The sequence below is a fragment of the Wyeomyia smithii genome, chromosome 3, assembly GCF_029784165.1.
Source record: "Wyeomyia smithii strain HCP4-BCI-WySm-NY-G18 chromosome 3, ASM2978416v1, whole genome shotgun sequence".
NCBI classification, from domain to species: domain Eukaryota; kingdom Metazoa; phylum Arthropoda; class Insecta; order Diptera; family Culicidae; genus Wyeomyia; species Wyeomyia smithii.
In genome coordinates, this window is record NC_073696.1 from 217,759,913 (window position 1) to 217,778,101 (window position 18,189).

At 37.1% G+C, this 18,189-nt stretch overlaps 1 protein-coding gene across 5 annotated transcripts in view; it reads right to left on the reverse strand.

Moving 5' to 3' along the window:
- The window catches only part of LOC129726503 (regulator of G-protein signaling loco), a 92,572-nt gene that overhangs the window by 49,634 nt on the left and 24,749 nt on the right, over positions 1 to 18,189 (reverse strand). Inside the window, exons 1-2 of one of the 5 annotated variants that reach the window (XM_055683293.1) lie at positions 9,706 to 9,911; positions 2,929 to 4,898 (exon numbers count right to left, since the gene is read on the reverse strand). The exons of 2 other annotated variants lie outside the window; for them this stretch is intronic. In XM_055683293.1, the coding sequence (XP_055539268.1) occupies positions 2,929 to 4,737 (1,809 nt within the window). In that variant the 5' untranslated portion in view covers positions 4,738 to 4,898; positions 9,706 to 9,911. Of the gene's footprint in view, positions 1 to 2,928; positions 5,008 to 9,705; positions 9,912 to 18,189 lie in introns of those variants that run through there. 2 more of the 5 variants (XM_055683295.1, XM_055683292.1) reach the window with 2 other exon arrangements.

Consider the following 18,189-nt stretch of genomic DNA (forward strand, 5'->3'; position numbering starts at 1 on the left):
ATGAGCTCTCGGTTTTAAGATATTTCAATAAATACATATTAGGTTTAGAATCATCGAATATTCGTAAAATTCTCTTGAACACGCAATTAAATTGGAATACCTACAATAAAACGATCCCAAAACCTATTGCACCAGAATGAATCTTAAATATTCAAGACTAGTTGAACGTTCCCGGCGATGCTCGGGATCAAAGGTTTCAAAATTAGGAATCATTTTTTATAATTCATTGCAATATTAGCACAACTCACTTCAAAAATATTTCACATCTTATACGCCCATCATCACTTTAAGTACTTTAATATTCTGAGAACGCACAGAACGGAAATACTCATATTGGATTGCATATTGTGATTTTGGGCTGTTTTACAGAAACTGGAAGTCGCCTTTTCGGATATCAAAATATCGTATGATGTTCCACTTTCGGAAGTATTGATATGGTTGGCCAAATACCACTTCAGGATATTTTTCTGAAATTAGAAGTCTCCATTTTGTAAAATGTTGTGTGGGGTCATCCCAGTTCCGAATATACCAAATTCGTAGTAAAACCTCTTTTTATGTAACTTTTGAGAGAAAGAAATCGAAGTAATAAGAATTGAGCATGACCATTCATGCTTAGTTCTCCTCTATAATGATTTCTAAAAAGATGACATGTGAATTTTTATAACGAAAATGTTTGTTTGTGTCCGAAGAAACACGTCTTAGAAGAAGTTAATGCTTTAATCCACAAAACTACGTAGAAATGAAAAAAAAATATTGCATAAGTCGCCTCCTAATCGATGTATAAACCAATGGAATGCGGCCTTTCCTCCAGCCAAATGTCCCAAGATCTAGTTTAGGTAAAAGTAAAAAGGTAAATCGAATCCCGTAATGTGTTTACCATTCACAAAACTACGAATACAACGGAAATGTAACTTTTTTTTTTGCTCAACTTGCACATAATCAAAACATGGATTCTTCTGCAAGAAAATATTTGCAGATGTTGAAGGAACAACCAACATTTTTATTGAAAATAAAATCACATGTCATCGCTTAGAATTTTTATTTAGAGGCGAATTGAGCTTATGCTCAAAAAGTCATGCATGCAATATGCATTATATGCATTCAAATATTCAAAAAGAGTATTTTAATGTGTTGTTATGTAAGCACAAAGGTTTGAATTTTGATTTAGAGGCAAATTGAGCCCAAATATTCATGATTTTGCATTTTTTACATAGTGTTATTTTTACTCAAAAGTCATTCCAGAATATACACAAACATTTTAATGAAAAATTCTATCATAGCTGTGAGACAAATTGAGCCTAAAATATCATGGTTAACGAATATTTTATTATAGAAAAAATCACAGATCACAGCTTCGGGTTTTGATTTAGAGGCAAATTCAGCTTAAAAAGTCATAATTTTGCATGTTTCAGTTTTATGAATAATATCTCGAGTTTTAGTAATCAGATACCTGTTATTTTTCCTCAAATGTCTTTCTTATACATCAACGAACACTTTAGTGAAAAAAGAATCACATGTCATCGCTTTGAATTCTGAATTGGAGACGAATTTAGTATAAAAAGTCATAATGTTGCATGTTTCACGCAGTTTTGTGAAAAATATCTCAAGGTTTAGTGATCGGATACTAAATATTTTTCCTTAAATGTCTTTCCTGAACATTAACAAACATTTTAATATAAAAAGAATCATAAGTCATCGCTTTGAATTTTGATTTAAAGACAAATTTAGCACAAAAAGTCATAGTTTTGCATGTTTTACGTAGTTTTGTGGAAGAATATCTTAAGTTTTAGTAATCAGATACTAATAGTTATTCCTCAAATGTCTTTAATGAACATGACAAACATTTTAATTAAAATAGAATCATATGTCATCGCTTTAATTTTGATTTAGAGGCAAATTCAACAGAGAAAGTCATAATTTTGCATGTTTTACGTAGTTTTGTGAATAATATCTCAAATTTCAGTTATCAGACACCTATTATTTTTTCTCAAATGTCTTTCCTGAACTTTAGCAAACATTTTCATGTAAAAACCCTACATGTCACCGCTTATATTTGTGATTTAGAACGATTCGAAATGATAATAATTACTGTACACCTCAGAGACGGAGGGAATAATATCAGTAAGATCAAGCGTTGCGGAATTCCATTTTTATATAGTAGATGCAACACAAAAATTATATGGTACTGCTCTCATTTATGCAATTTCAATACGAGTAACGAACCCTCCGAGTTGAACTGTCGACACGAAACAAGATACTATCATATCTAATTCATCACATCGAAAAACAGCTTATTTAATGGAAACGAATAATGTATTACATTTCTTACCGCAGGTTGAAAATTTATCCGTGACAACCAACGATTCAATCGGTATTTCTAGGAGTTGAAAAAAAACTGTTCCGATCGACAGATGTCAGTAATTGATACTTGCAACGTTTCATCTTCCATTCGGCAGCTAATGCATGCATCGATTGTTTAAAAATATCAGACCCAGATATTAACTTGTGTGAAATTGCACTTATCAAAGGTGAGTCCCAGTTTGACAGCTGTGCCAGAGCCCACGTGAACTGGAATCGTGCGTACTAATTTCACTAAGTTTGGATCTGCATTTCACTAACTAATTACATACTCTACACATCGTTGCTCGGATTCCACTGAACTCGCTGTGAACATCCGTACATCACTAACAATGGGTTTCTCATTATCTTTGCTCATCGCCGATGAGATTATTTCCCACGTTTGAGAAACTATTTCTGTATTGATGATCGCCCTAGTCGCCTAATTATAGATTTTCACGGAAACCGGACATGAATTTTACGTGCAATACACACACACATACATACCGTACTACTTCAACCGAGCCGGCTGTTTATCAACAACCGTTGATTCGTAATCACACAACAAACGATTAGCTAAACGATACTTACACCGACCTTGTCCAGGCTTCTCAGTGAAGCTTTGTGCACGCTATGGAAATGAACGTGTGCTTGCTTCATGATTGGCTCGACCTCTTCCTCCTCCTCCGATTCTCCGATGTCCGAGGTCATAGGAGTACAGCTGTGACTGCGCGCTGCTTTACAGTTCAGTGGATCGCTAACGGAGCGTTTCATGGTGGTGTTGGCGGTTGCCGCAAAGATAAGCCCCTGTGCCAGTTCTGATGCAATATTGATGGCTTGCGGTGGGTCGATTTTAAACGTAGGAATAATCGGCGGTTGCATCTCGAAGGACGAATCGGGCGATATGTTAAACTGAACTAGCCGTGAAACCACGGGATCTGATGCTTCTTCAGTCTCGGCCTCTTCCTCCACATCCGAGTGAGACGGTTCACACTCGTATGAATAGTCATAGTTTTCTCCCCAAACAAGGGTTCGATTGGAGAGATCCACCTCGCGAATAGTGTTGGAAAAGCGTCGCAAATTTTCCTCCGTCAGCGTCGGTGAAGCACAACGACTGGCGTCCGAACTATTATCACTTATCGTTAGTGATCTTTTACACTGAATTGGCCTCTGGACACCCTCTAAACTATTGCTTTTCTTTTTAGACGAGAAAAAATTTAACAGATTGGAGGTGGAAGATTGCTTCGGAAGTTCCGAATTGCGACGTTTCTGGAAACGCTTTCTCAGCGCTAGCGGAGTTCTAAGCGCCTCTTCAAAAAATGCTTTGGTAGAAGAACTTTTTCTTACCCTTTTGGGGGTTTCCTGAACGTTTTTGAATTTACACGATTTTTCCACAGGCTCCGGAAAAAGTTCCTCCGGATTAAAAGGCTCTACATCCACGGACGCTTTCTTCGAACGAACGTCTTCTAGTTTTAAACTTTCTTTACTACTGCACGTATCATATTGGTCCTGTTCCATTGATTCGAAATCTGAATCAATAAATGAAGCATCGGCAGGAGGAGTTAGCAAACTCAGTTTGTAATTTTCCTCCTTCTGTTCATCCTCCGTTGACTTCACAAGCTTTATTGGTGTAGAACTGGGAAGCAACGAAAGAAACACGTGCGAATCCTCTGTGTTTTCTTCGATTTGTGTCACCGTAAATCTAACACTTTTCATTTCATCACTTATCTTTGGCTTTTTAAACACGGAATCCTTTGGGGATGTTTCCGACTCTGGTGAACTGAGACAGTGCTTAGACTCAGACTTTTTAATAACACTTAAATCATTATCTATCAAGCATGAACTATTTTCGTCGTTATTATTATTCATGTAGATCACAGTTTCTTCACCCGCGGATGTTTTACCACAAACGCTCGTATTATGATGGCTAAGATCACTAAGGAACTTTCGGGTCTCTTCGTCCGTGTCCCCGCCCAGCAACGTCTCGGCAGAACTTTTCAAATTTATACCCGCCCTATTAGGAACCTGCAGCAGTAACGGTTTGAACTCCAAAACACTCTCGAAAGAAGAATCGTTAGCCGTCTTCAGTAAACTCAGAAAGTTCTTATTTAGAATAGGCTCTAAGACCACACCACTATGACACTCCCCGACTGGACATTCAACAACACTTCTTACGCTGGTCGTAACCTCTATAGTACTACCGACTCTAGACTTCTCATCACATTCACATTTGGTAGCGCTACTCTTCGTCGTGTTTGACACCAGTGTTTTCACAATAATCGTTATCTCGGAAGTTTTGGTAGTCGTGACATCCAGCGGCGAAGACGTCTCATCTGGTCTGTGTTCCTGACTTTCGTCAGCGCCTACTACACGAGCGTCGCCTTGCGAAGCGCAGGCCATCGTTTCTTATCAGAATTGCGCGCTTTTTATTTACACAGTGATAACGGCTACTTTCATCATCCCAAAGGGTGGCACAACAACTTTTCTATAAACCAATGACCGATACTGCATTAAAATGGATTTGGAACGTTCTTGACACACATTACACAGCTTTTCTTAACCTTGAAGAGTAATTGAATATCGGAAAATTAGTTTGAATGTGGGTCAATATGTGACGCCTCAGTGCAGCCACGCTGCTGACTGCGTTGATCGCCGGCTCAGAACTAATATTGTAGATTCTAGGCGGCTATCCGATTTCCGACAGGTTCTACGACTGTATATCGGTATTGGAAAAAGAGAGATCTTTACACATCAACATACGCAGGTATTAACTAGAAGGGAAGCGCACGGCTTAATCAGAAACACGCGTAAGAATTACTAATGCGATTAATTGCGAGGCTCCCTCTGCGTGCGGTTCTATAATAATCAAATACAATAGAACTGTGAGAATTTTACTGCATTATAAATGCTTGTAGACGGTTGAAACAACTGGAATCCTCACAGTATAAACGCTTTTGACGCACGACGCTCCATCCATCAGTTATGAAAGTAATTAACAATCGAGACACATTTGGACTACAGTCGCTGTTATTTGTGTCACTAAAGCCGTAATGGCAGTAATAATTTTACTCAGCACCTCCAAAAGAGACTCACTGATCCGCGAATCACGAAAAGTCCGACTGACTGAAGCCAACTAACGACTTTACTTACTGTACTGCAGACGACATGAATGTCAAAAAAGCAACAATAAAAACTTATAACGCGTAGATGCAAATGAAAACAAATAAAGTTCGATGATTCAGTTTGATTTCCAGCTGAATGAACGCAGAGAATCAATCGCTCAATCGTTTGTCTTTAGAGACAATCTAGATAAGCAAAAAAGAGGAATTCGATTATCGAAACAATAACATTACGGTTTTATAGTATGGAGTTGTGAAGTAAAGTTTGCTGTCACTTAACCTGCCTAACATTTCTTCTTAGAGCCGAACAAAAATTACAAAGATCTTGTTTGCTCTCAAAATGACAAATAGAGAGATGATATTTTAGAAAATCCAAATTTGTTTTTAATAATGAATTCGAAACCCTTTTTTTCAAAAAGATATTTATACTCATGCGCTTTTTGACATTTGGTATGAAACATGTATATTATTGTGAAAGAATTGCCAAAATAAATTGGCTTTAGGTCTAGTGAAAAATATTTTGTAATAAAATTTTCGGATAGTACTTTCCTGTTATCAAGTAGAGAGCTCCCGCGAGATTATCTTTGTGAACCATTTGCTCTAGGCAAAAATTCGAGCCATTAGACTGCTAACTCCGAGGAGCTTACCATAGTAAAGTTTGCTTTCAAGAGAAAGATAAATAAAAACAAAAACTGATATATGCACTGTAAGAAATGAGTTGAATATAGCGTCAGCTGGGATGTGATTGGGATCCAGCCCGTGATTCGTCAGCCCATCTTTTCCGGGTCAGAAGACTAGTCTTTCTTGGTTAATTATTCGAGGAGACTTTTTCAAGAAATTTTGGTCTTGTGATCGCCAAGATATGGCTGACAAACAATCGATTTGTATGACACAATCTCACACCGGCTCATAATGTTCAGTGGAGTTCCCGGTTTTTTCCCGGTTCCAAACGATTCCAGGTTTATTCCTTACACGAGCGCCAGTGAACGATAATGCATACTTTTACTTTTACTCTTAAATTTTTTTTTCAAATTGTGCATGAACACAATCAAATGACCATTTCCCCCCCCCCCTCTCTCTCTTCTCTCTCTCTCTCTCTCTCTCTCTCTTCTCTCTCTCTCTCTCTCTCTCTCTCTCTCTCTCTCTCTCTCTCTTTCTCTCTCTTTCTCTCTCTTTCTCTCTCTTTCTCTCTCTTTCTCTCTCTCTTTCTCTCTCTTTCTCTCTCTTTCTCTCTCTTTCTCTCTCTCTTCTCTTTCTCTCTCTTTTCTCTCTCTCTCTTTTCTCTCTCTCTCTCTTTTCTCTCTCTCTCTTTCTCTCGCTCTTTCTCTCTTTCTCTCTTTCTCTCGCTCTTTCTCTCTTTCTCTCTGCTCTTTCTCTCTTTCTCTCGCTCTTTTCTCTCTTCTCTTCTCTTCTCTCTCGCTCTTTCTCTCTTTCTCTCGCTCTTTCTCTCTTTCTCTCGCTCTTTCTCTCTTTCTCTCGCTCTTTCTCTCTTTCTCTCGCTCTTTCTCTCTTTCTCTCGCTCTTTCTCTCTTTCTCTCGCTCTTTCTCTCTTTCTCTCGCTCTTTCTCTCTTTCTCTCGCTCTTTCTCTCTTTCTCTCGCTCTTTCTTTCTTTCTTCCTCTTTCTCCCTTTCACTCTCTCTCTCTCTCGCTCTCTGTATCGCTCTCTCTCTCTCTCGCTCTCTATCGCTTGCTCTCTCTCTCTCTTTCGTTCTTCGTATCTCTCTATCTCTCTATCGCTCTATCGCTCTCTCTCTCTTTTTATCGCTCTCTCTTTCTATCGCTCTCTCTCTTTCTATCGCTCTCTCTCTCTCTTTCTATCGCTCTAAAAGCGACTTTAGTGTATTCTAGTTCCACTACGAAAAAAAACTTGAAACAAAAACCAAGCTGGGAATTACAAAAAAAAAGTTGATTTTTACCTTATATTATACTTGAAGTTAAAATGAAAATTTTAATAAAAAGTTCTAGATTAAAAATGTCAGAAAATTTTCTTCCTAAAATAGGTAAATGTTTAAGAGCATTTTGTTCTCCATATTTTGATTGCTAAACCAAATACATGTGGAAAGTCCATAGCCATTCTGAGTACCTTAGACGCCATTCACGAATTACGTAAAAACTTTCTTCGGAATTGTCCACCTTCCTTTTCCCTAAAACCAGGGTAGCGAAAAAGTTTTCAAAATCAAATTCCCTGATTTTCCCTGATATTCCCTGAAATATAATATTAATTTCTTGATATTTTTTAGCATTCGGCACAAAAAAGGGCAACGTAGATTAACGCAATTCTGAAATCCTAGTGAAAAAGGTATTCAATTGGATATGAAACCGAACCGTAGAGGTCCCGAATTAACCCCTTATGCTAGAAAAATCAGTTTTTTCGCTAGAAAGTCGTTTAAAAAGAAATCGCCTCTCAGTTAAAAATTTTTCCCTGGATATTTTTCAGTTTTTCCTAATATTTCCTGATTTCTCTGATCGAAAAATGAATTCCCTGATTTTCCAGGTTTTCTCAGGTTTTCGAAACCCTGTAAAACTTAATTAATAATTTTTCCTCATAGGCCTTGAGCTTCTCAAAACCAAACAATAATCAGCTTATCAAGATAAATGGGGTTATTCTAATGTTCAATAAAATTTACAATATTTTACAATAAAAAATTTATTTTTAATCAACCCAAGCAATGTGCATCAAATATACGAAATGTCTATATCCCCTCATTAATAGAAATTCTAAACTTTGTTTTAAGAATAAACTTTTGATTTACGAACAAATGTTTAGATATGCAATGCTTTATGCTGTACCGATCTAGTGAAGTTGTTGTTTAATAAGAAAGAAAACCCTGCAAAGTATTCAGATTCAGGGTGAATTCGCTGCTTGAACAGGGTTCATCTGCTAGAATCTTAGCGCGATATTTTTGAACGGATTTATGATTTTATTAGTTTCGAAAGTTTTGCTTAATTTTTGAATCTTACGTTAAATTTCTTCTCTCTACCCCTTCGTTGGAGAGTAACGATCCTAAACATACAGCATTGAAAACACGAAGATGATTTTTAAACGAAAATATAAAATTATTAGTTTGACCAGCGTAGACTTTTAATTTAAATCCTTCAGAAATTCTATGGAAGATTGGGAAAGTCTAGGTTGCAAAGCATCATCCAAAGAATAAAATAGACCTATGGAACGTCGGACAGGCAGCGTGAAATGCTTGTTCAGCTTCTACTCGTGAAAACCTGGGGGTAAACATTCCACGAAGATTGAATATGGCTTTACAAAACAAAAAACAGGCCACAAAATTTTGAAAGTGAGTTTTGTAACGTAAAAAAAAACATTTTGCTAACAATATGTAGAGAAATAAAGCTAATTTGGATTGTTTTGTATATATATATATATATATATATATATATATATATATATATATATATATATATATATATATATATATATATATATATATATATATATATATATATATATATATATATATATATATATATATATATATATATATATATATATATATATATATATATATATATATATATATATATATATATATCAATAGTGTATTTATTTTTGTCGCCACTTTAAAAACACTAACTCACGCAAAAAAAATTCGGAATCACCGACAAAGAAATTTCTCCAGTTATTTCTCCATTCTTCTTTCAAAAAGAGTGTCTGCAGATCTTAATGACGTAACATAACATCATACAACAATTAAAATCACTGTGCAAATACGAAAAATCATCCAACACTGCAGTTGTATTTATTTTTTTCTCCATGACAGTATAAACAAATCCTGGGGAACTTTTTTTCATCCTCAATCCCCATTTATATGTTTTATGGCCCTTTTGACACCAGTTAATGTCAATTCGGCATTCGAAACCTTGAACAGTTTATGGCAAGCAACTAAATTATTGTTGTTTGTTAATCACGGTGAACCCAGCAGACGCACACGTTACACAAGAAATCAAGGCGATTTTACTAAAGTTAACGTGAATAACAATCTCTTCTCAGTTTAGCGTCAATCGTCGTGTATTAGGTCACAGTACCACTCATTTGGAATGCTGACAAGATCAAACAAAGCACAGGTTCTAAGAACCTATAGAGTTATGGTATACAAGTGGGGAGACGGACGCGTAGGGGAGCTCGCTCAACGACGCATGATTCAGACTAGGTACCGGCCGTTTCCAACTAAACTGCCAAACAATCATCTCTCTTTGTCCAACAGTAGATACACAGAATTTTAGCTGCAGACACACCACCACACAAACATGGGGCCACTGTTAAAGCTGCACGTTGTGTGACACCAGGAATTTCGTTCTCCTTCCGCAGCTATTCCGCATGATAACCGACGACGATCGCCATTCTTGAGCACATCCATAATTCACAAAATCACTCGCTACCGCATTAGCCGGGCGTAAGAAAGTATTCACATTCGCGAGTCACGGCACGCACTAAGTATTCTACACCGGTCAGGCTTCGATTCGATCCGCCGCCGCAAACGTCCACAGGTAGACTACTGACTCAGACCTGGTCGTATCCGGAGGATCCCCTCTGTGAGTAGCCAACCGCAGCAATGATGACTCCCTTCGCCGTTCGAATGGACGTTAAAAGCCGTTCGGGTAAAAGGAGAGGATCAGGCAAGACACACGAAATGCACCGCTAAGGTGTATTTCTAAAAAGGCACATAACAAAAAAGGAAGGAAACTTCGTTCATCGGTCCCTCTTCGACCGTCGTTGCCCAGTGTGCGAGTTAATGTAATAAGGCCGAACTAACAAATTTCCTCGGAAACGCACGCCAACAAGCAGCTCATACCAGCGGAACAAGTGCCTAAACCTGCGCTACCGGCTGCACATCGTGCGGCCTCCTCTCCGTCCGGTTCTTCCTTGTGGGAAGAAGACGTAAAATTATTTTTTTCTCGATCAAACCTCCTCCGGCCTGCTGCTACCCGAGCAACTGACACGCTAGCACGCGTCGTCGTACGGGCGCGATTCTGAATCAAACAGCTGCATTAGACGCAAGGTAGAAACGTCGAATAATCGCTTGTGGATCGCACCTGTTCCGAAATTATAAACTGTCAGCTGACGGGTACTATTTGCCATTTAATGAGCTGTCTACGTTAAAAAAATAAACTTTCAATTGATTTTTGTTTGACCGGCATTGTTTTAGTTTCAGCCTTTTTTGAAGTAAAAGTACAGACAGGTTTTTGACTTGAAAAACCGCAGGTATTGTTATAAAATACATACGTACAGCCCGGACAAATTCCCTTGTCTCCACAGGTAGTACATTTGTCTGTTCTATCCCTTTTAGGTGTATTCCTCTGGTGGACATATGGATTAATTTCAATTTTCAGGTCACTCTTTAAACGTATTGGCTATCCTCTTCCTACACAAAGCGCGCGTTAGAAAACTTTTCCATGCTGTGTACTAGTTGAACAGAAGGCAGACGTATTTTTTAATAGAGAAGGATACTTGTGTTCAAAATGTTTAACAAAAGGTGATATTCACCAAAAACGAGACATTTGCCACAAAGTGACATTTCAACTATATTCTATTGAAATATTTACGATACTAATGAGGTTAAGGTATTTTAATTGATTTCGCCGTTCTTTTTATTAAAATGATTATTTATGAGTTTAAGTAATGAAGCTCTTGCCTTATGTGGCAATAAAATGAATTGTGTTTTTAATGCGTCAAGAGAAATATTCATTCTATTTGAAACCGATAGCTTATGATTTTTTTCCCTTTTGCGTAAATGCTTCCATCGTCACGAAACAACGATGTCTTGCATCCTGGCGGTGAAGCTCATAGGTAAAAACATTTCGAACCCAAGACACTTCCTTGAGGTACAACAGCTTTGACGGGCAAGCTAAAGAATGCGGTCAGTTAAGTTTATTAGTGTGATTTTTGCGAGAAAAAAAGGGCACATTAAAATTTGACACTTTTACTATTAGGCCTTTAAGCTGTCGAATGTTTTATCTAGGGCAGCGGTTGTTCTCGCAGAATGAGAGAGATCATATTGTGGGTTTTTATTCAGGTTTTAAATTAAACTATCGCTTGTCTGATTGCTACAGTCGTGTTTCAACAGCAAGATTGAAAAACAAATGAAGTATTATAATGAACAATTGCTTTGTCCGCCAAAAAAAGCAAGGCAAAAATCCTTGGTGCTACATTCCGATTCGCAACTCGACCTTGTTTTTTTATACACAAACATCGCAGTCAACTGTTAATGTACAGGACAGTTGCGGGGCAAGTGCTACGATCCTACTGACAGTAACAGTCTCTCCCGAGCCGGGACTCGGGACTAGAGAATCACATCCTCCTCTTTAATGTTTTTGAATTTTTGATAATAGATCGCACTTCACTTATGCTCATTTCGAATACCTTATCGAGTAAAATTTCTCAAGTATTGATCACACAGTATTTTTGCGAGACTTCGATTTACCTTTGGAACTACTGAGCAAATTTTATAATACGAACATCCTTCTGGAGAACTGTGATTAGCTTCGAAAACTTCTTAAGAACCTTCGAAAGTTTCCAGAGTAATTTAGAGTCAGGTTTTAGTTGCTCGACTGCTCTCGTGAAATTTTAATTTCACAAAGAGTAAATCTATGTTTGATTTTCTGTTGTAAAACTTAAGAAAAAACTTTCTAGTTTGACCATGAGATCGTTGGTATTGACATCTTCTTCAAATGTATGAGAATCTGAAGGTCATAAAAGATGAAACTTCCAACGACAATCAAACTTCAAACATTTCGTATTTATCCATTGGAATTGCTTTTAGCATTACTCCAATATGGATGCTGATGATGGCCCCACCTCATACCGCTACATCGGTTTGAAATATTTTTAAAAACATACAATGTAACCAACTGGCAAACAAGTAACGAACCGGCTATTAATCAACCTTAAAGAATATCAGTAATTTTAAAAAGGATATGCGAGTTTCCAATCCAAGACTTATCCAGAATGTTTTCAACAATCTGGACCTGATTAGAAATGGGACCTACCGCTTAGGAGCGTTTACTAATCGAAATTAGTTCTGCATAACGAATAGAACGAGAGAGATTATGTAATTATGTAGGTCTCGATAACAAACAAGCAAACCCAAGCCTTTTAAGTTTTCGTTCCAACCCGCTCAAGTTTCAGGGTGGCGACTACCGGGAAAACCCGGAAGAATCAGGGAATATCAGGGATTTAATTTTTTGATCAGGGAAATCAGGGAATATCAGAGAATTTAAAAAGTCATCAGGGAAAATTTTAAAAGTTTGGGTTTTGCACGGAGTTAGTTCTGAATTGGATTTATTTCAATGCATTTGATGTGGACGGTCACCAGCAACCCTACAACAACACTCAATAATTATTTGTTCCAGGTAGAAAAATTTTCCTAGAAAATAATTTTCTAGAAGAACGCATCCATTTTAGCAAAGGCTTTATTTAACCCCATCACCGCGGAGTGACAGGGTTTTCCTCGATAAATGACCTTCAAACTATTCTTACTCAACAACATGCACAATTTGAATAAACTCTATTGTAAATTAAAGGTCGATTTGTTCTCCAATCGTTTTAAATAGTTCCATCGTTGAAAATTTCAAGTATATTTGTTAAACTGCAATTAAGGGGTATATACCTTTTAAGTTTTCAAAAAACCGAAAATTTTTTTATTGCATTATCGTCAAATACAACATCTTGAGAACATTTTCACAAATTTTCATTAAGATCTGAGCAATAGGAAGAAAGTTAGAGCGATTCGCAGCGCGACTCGCCACGGCCGCATAAGCTAAACTTGAAACTTTACACGCGATTATCTCGGAATAGTGTTTTCCGAAAAATGACTTTGCCGTGATCCTGATTGCGGGAAAACTACTGAACCGATTTCCTTCATCTTTTTTTTTCAATTTTCGTCATTAAATTCGCCGGTCCTTGAACGATCGCTTTTTGAAACATACAGTTACATTTTGGCGCAAAAAAAATTTTAGTGCAATTTTTAGCGCTCCAAACGTGCATTTATTGGGAAAAACGTTGCCGTTTGCACTGAAAACAAAATACTCATAAAAGCGATCGTTCAAGGACCCGGCACACTTCTAAACTAATGAAAAAATATGAGTTTTTTGATTTCGGTTGATCCTCTGAGTCTCTATCAGGATCACCGCAAGCCTCTGCAAAAAATAGCGTTTCGGGGAAACGGCCATTACTCCAGTAATAATTGATATATCGTAAAATCAAAAGTATTTTTTTGTTGTTGATAAACTGTACTTTCAGAAAAATACCCCTTTGATGCAATGAAAATGGTGCTATGCACTTAAAAATGGATTCAAACTTCCCTCATTTTTCTCGACCAAAGAGGTATATAACCCCTTAAAGTTTAAATTTTAGTTAAATTCTCGCAGGCATGGATTAAAGCATTGTAGCACTGATGATACCTTGTACAGGGCTCATAACGGTCAGACAATGCAACTGTAGTGACGTTAGTGACCAAGATGTCAAGAAATAGTGATTAAATTTTTTGAAAAGTATCCAAATAGGTATTAACAAGTCATCAAGTAGTGCGCAAATTTTATGCTAATTACTACGCTTTTTTTATGAAAACCAGTGGTTATACGAGATTTTTTTCTTAGGTTTCTTGCAATTGCTTTCAAACTGTTAACGCACCTTCTAACATCGCCTGAGCAAGCTTCACTATCGCCATTGTCATATTGCAGCAATTAAAAATGGTGATTACTACCTTGCAAATTGCAACCAATTAACAGAAAACTCAAAGACTTGTTCAGTAGTTTGAGTGTGTTCATAACTCGAAATATAGGCTTGATTGCGAAATTGTTAACTTCTAATTTTCTACTTTTTACAGTCAAGAATTCAAAACAATTATTTAACTGATCCAACCGGAATTACAGATCTTATTGATTTTCTTGTCAAAGCAGGAGTGTCTCAAAATAGTTAATTGATAACACTGTTCCTGTGAATTTTGATGCCCTTAGACGTTTCGGAAATGCCCCAAGTCTTCAGAGACTTCAATAAAATTTTCCCGTAAGTAAACGGCGAACAACTACTCTGCGGTCTTTTGACGCACTTCTGCATTTACCAGGGACATCAAAATGAACAGGTTAAGAAGCTATAATATTTCTAGGGTTCCTATTTGAACTTAACGGAAACTTTTTTTCACTTCTGTCGACCAGTGTAATTTTTAATTTCAATCCTATCAAACTGGACGTGTTTCCCAACAAAAAAAAATATTTTTTTCAAGATTCAAGTTAGCAAAAGCGAAGCTAAAATGTTTCAATTACTGGTGGGAATTTCAGCAGGAACCAGTTTAAGTCTGATCCTTTTGAGTTTTAAGATTTTGGTGGAAAAACCTATGATAGTCGTAACATAAAGCAGTTTAAATAAATTTGAACAGTCAGAGAAAAGAATTTGAAACATCAGGGAAAATCAGGGAATATCAGGAAATTTATGTTTGGAAATTGAGTCGCCACCCTGAGTTTGGTTTTAGGAGCATTTTAGGTACAACTGTAATATGCACGAGCAAATTCCTTTTATAACTTTAATCGTAGAAATCATTCCTGCTTGAACAGCACTATACACGATCCTCAAGACTGCCCTGTCTCTGCGACCAGAATTCTTGAACGAGGATCTTGTGATGAGAAACCGTCAGATTCGGAAGCATTCGCTTCAAAGGATTCACAAAATTGGACATGCTCAGACATTAGTTTCGCATACATTCTCTAGGGATTGTCACATTTAAATCACGGGCGTCCTCGATAAGGAATCCTCATCCTGATCTATTTTCAAATCAGCGGTACCTCGGAAGAATTTTCTATCTTCCGGAATTTCGGTTTTCTGGGGATATGTTCCAAAACTGAAGAATTTCACGAGTATTTGAACAGACAAATATTAGTTAATTTCGTTGATATTTAGGTTATCGGTTCTATTATCGTCAGGGTTGTACAATTATCGTCCGAGGGTAAGTAATGTCCAGAGCGTTTGTTTCATGAATATGAAGAATCATCAATTTTGCAGCAGATTAGTTCTGTATAACTTCATTGAAGAAGATTAGTATTGTATGACACCTGGACGATAACAGGTAGAGACAGTGGTAATTCGCGGCAAGAAAATTGAAAATTCGCGGGTGACAAAATTGGAAATATTCAAAATTCGTGGTAATTTGGCGGTAACATTTTTTTCAGCGGATACCACGAAAGTGATTTTTTGGTAGAAACAAGAAACAAATGTTTTATTAATTTATTATACAGTCATTTAACCGTACAATCCATGATTTCTTTGCATTACTGACTAAAAGTACATAGTGTGTCAAATTTTCTTCAGTCATATTTTGGTATCTACAGTTTCCGGGAATCGATAAGGAAATTGGAAATCCGGAAATTGATTGCCAACCGGGAAAGTCCAGGAAAACGTCCACGATCCAAATACCTAGCAATTTAGTAATACCAATCTCACTGTCAGGTATTTTTGAAAATGCTTGTTTGTACTTTATTCATCTTGCAACTTCGATTCGACTGCATACTCTGTAATCTGTCATTCAGGTCACAACCGTAACCGAATCGTCCGAAGACAATTCAGTCCAGGCTGACAAATTCGTATTGTAAGAGAGTAGTAGTACTATTCAATCTCCTTGATTACGTAGGAAAAGGCTTCCCGTTGTCTTCAGCTTTGTGTGTATTGCTGGTTACCATGAATTTCGCAGGTTTCAAATTGGTATGATTCATGATGGACATGAATTGTTGCTGTTTATCATTACTTTCGCGACATTTCGCAAATTTTTGTAAATTTCGCGGCCGATGCTGAATTTCGCGGAATTTGCGGCTTCCGCGAAATCGCGATTTACCACTGTCCCTAATAATAGGACAAACTTGACAATGATAGAGCCTATACCCTATGTTTAATTTTTGGTCTTTCTGAATCATAGTTTTTCAGGTGCAGCTTCGAGGAAGCCAAATAAAAAAATTCATGAATCTGGTTTTGCAATCATCCTCAGTAAGAAATTTTTATTTTTTACAGGGGTGTTTGGTCAGCATTATTTCCAGACAAAGGTTTTTTATACTTCGACATATTCACTGATGAAAACTACCTTTTAGGGTGGGGAATCATTATATGGTTAAAACGAAACTTGATAGCAGAAAGCCAGAACCAAGTTTTTTTGTTTTATTTGGGGCCCCAATCCTAAATTTTTTGGAAGTCGATTGGTTTTATCTTCGCTTGGCGCATTGCATTTCAAATTTATATGAAGATTTGTATGGAAAAACCAACTTTTATACATTTTCCATTCTAAAGAGCTCAAATTGGCTCAAACCATAGGTTTCATAACTTCAAATGGTAGGTTTTTTGATGCCTAACAACTTGGCCGAAGACACTAAAGAGCTAGGGTTTTCCAAAAAAATACTAGAGCTGTTCAAAGTTGAGTATGTCGAAATTTATGTTGCAAATCATTTTTTCTGCCAACACTGCCAGTGTGCCGGCGTCAGTCAGATTACCATCAGAAGTAACCTTTGAAACACGTTGTAGATTCTTTCTACGCCTAGAATATTGACCTAAATTTGTTTGCTTGATCCAGCTGAGTGTACAAATTCGTAACGACAGGTTACTCCTGATGGGAATCCTACTGACGCCGCACAGAGGAGTAACTCGAGTGAAAACCTGGCCAAAATTATTTTCGCTGCTATTTAGCAATATTTTAGAAAAAATTTAAGTGAGAAGTGGAAGTGGCTGGTTCGAGTATTATATCAAAAAGTAACTCTAAATATCACACATACAACTTAATGTTTACATTTACATAGCCTGTGTTAGTGAGCAAATGAAGTAATACGCTCGAAAGATTTGTTTTCGCAAAACGGGCAGCGAAACAAATTGAAGAATTTACCAGAAAAATGATGTAGTAAAATATCTTCATTTAGACCTATCAATTTGATGCTAACAAATTATATGATGCCTCGTGGAACCTACGTAGGTTGGAAAAAGCCTTTTGTACGGAGTGTTATTTACTTGGATTATTGATTCTGTGCATCAAGTTATTTTTAAGTTAACTTAAATCAGTTGAAATTCATTCACTAAACTAATCTCATTTCATCTTTGTTGAGCTGAAACACTGTTTTAAGCGTGAGGTAGGTCCCCGTGGTTCTGTGGTTAGCGATGTCGGTCGGCTAGCTCTCCCACACGGTTGTGATATCGGGATCGATTCCCGATTGAGTCGAGGATCTTTTCGAGCTGGAAATTTTCTCGACTCAGCACTGGGGCACGGTGTATCGTTGTACTTATCCTACACATGCAAAATGTGCCAAAAACAATATTGATAACGAATTCTCTCAACTAATCTAGTTGATCGAGACCGCTATTAGCCTCAAGGCTAAGCGTGCGATATTGCTAGGCACCCATCAGGTTTTTTTTATTTCCCGTGTACGCGTGAACACTTAGCGTCAAAATTCGTCATAAACAACATTTTTCAAACGGGTCGCAAATGCCAATCCGGACGTTACCGGATGAGATATTTGCGAGGATGTATTCGTGATGTTATGAACTTCCATTCCTCCGATGATTCCGCGAGATTTGATAACTTTTTTAATATTGAAAATGCTCGGAAATACGTAAAAATCACTAATTTCTAAAACTTCTTAAGAGTAACTATAATTTTGAAATTTCGGAATTTTTATCAACCGGTTTAATAGCATTGAACATGAAGAACTCATTTGCTGCAAAATATTCAGGGTGGCCACTCAATTTCAATTTTCGAT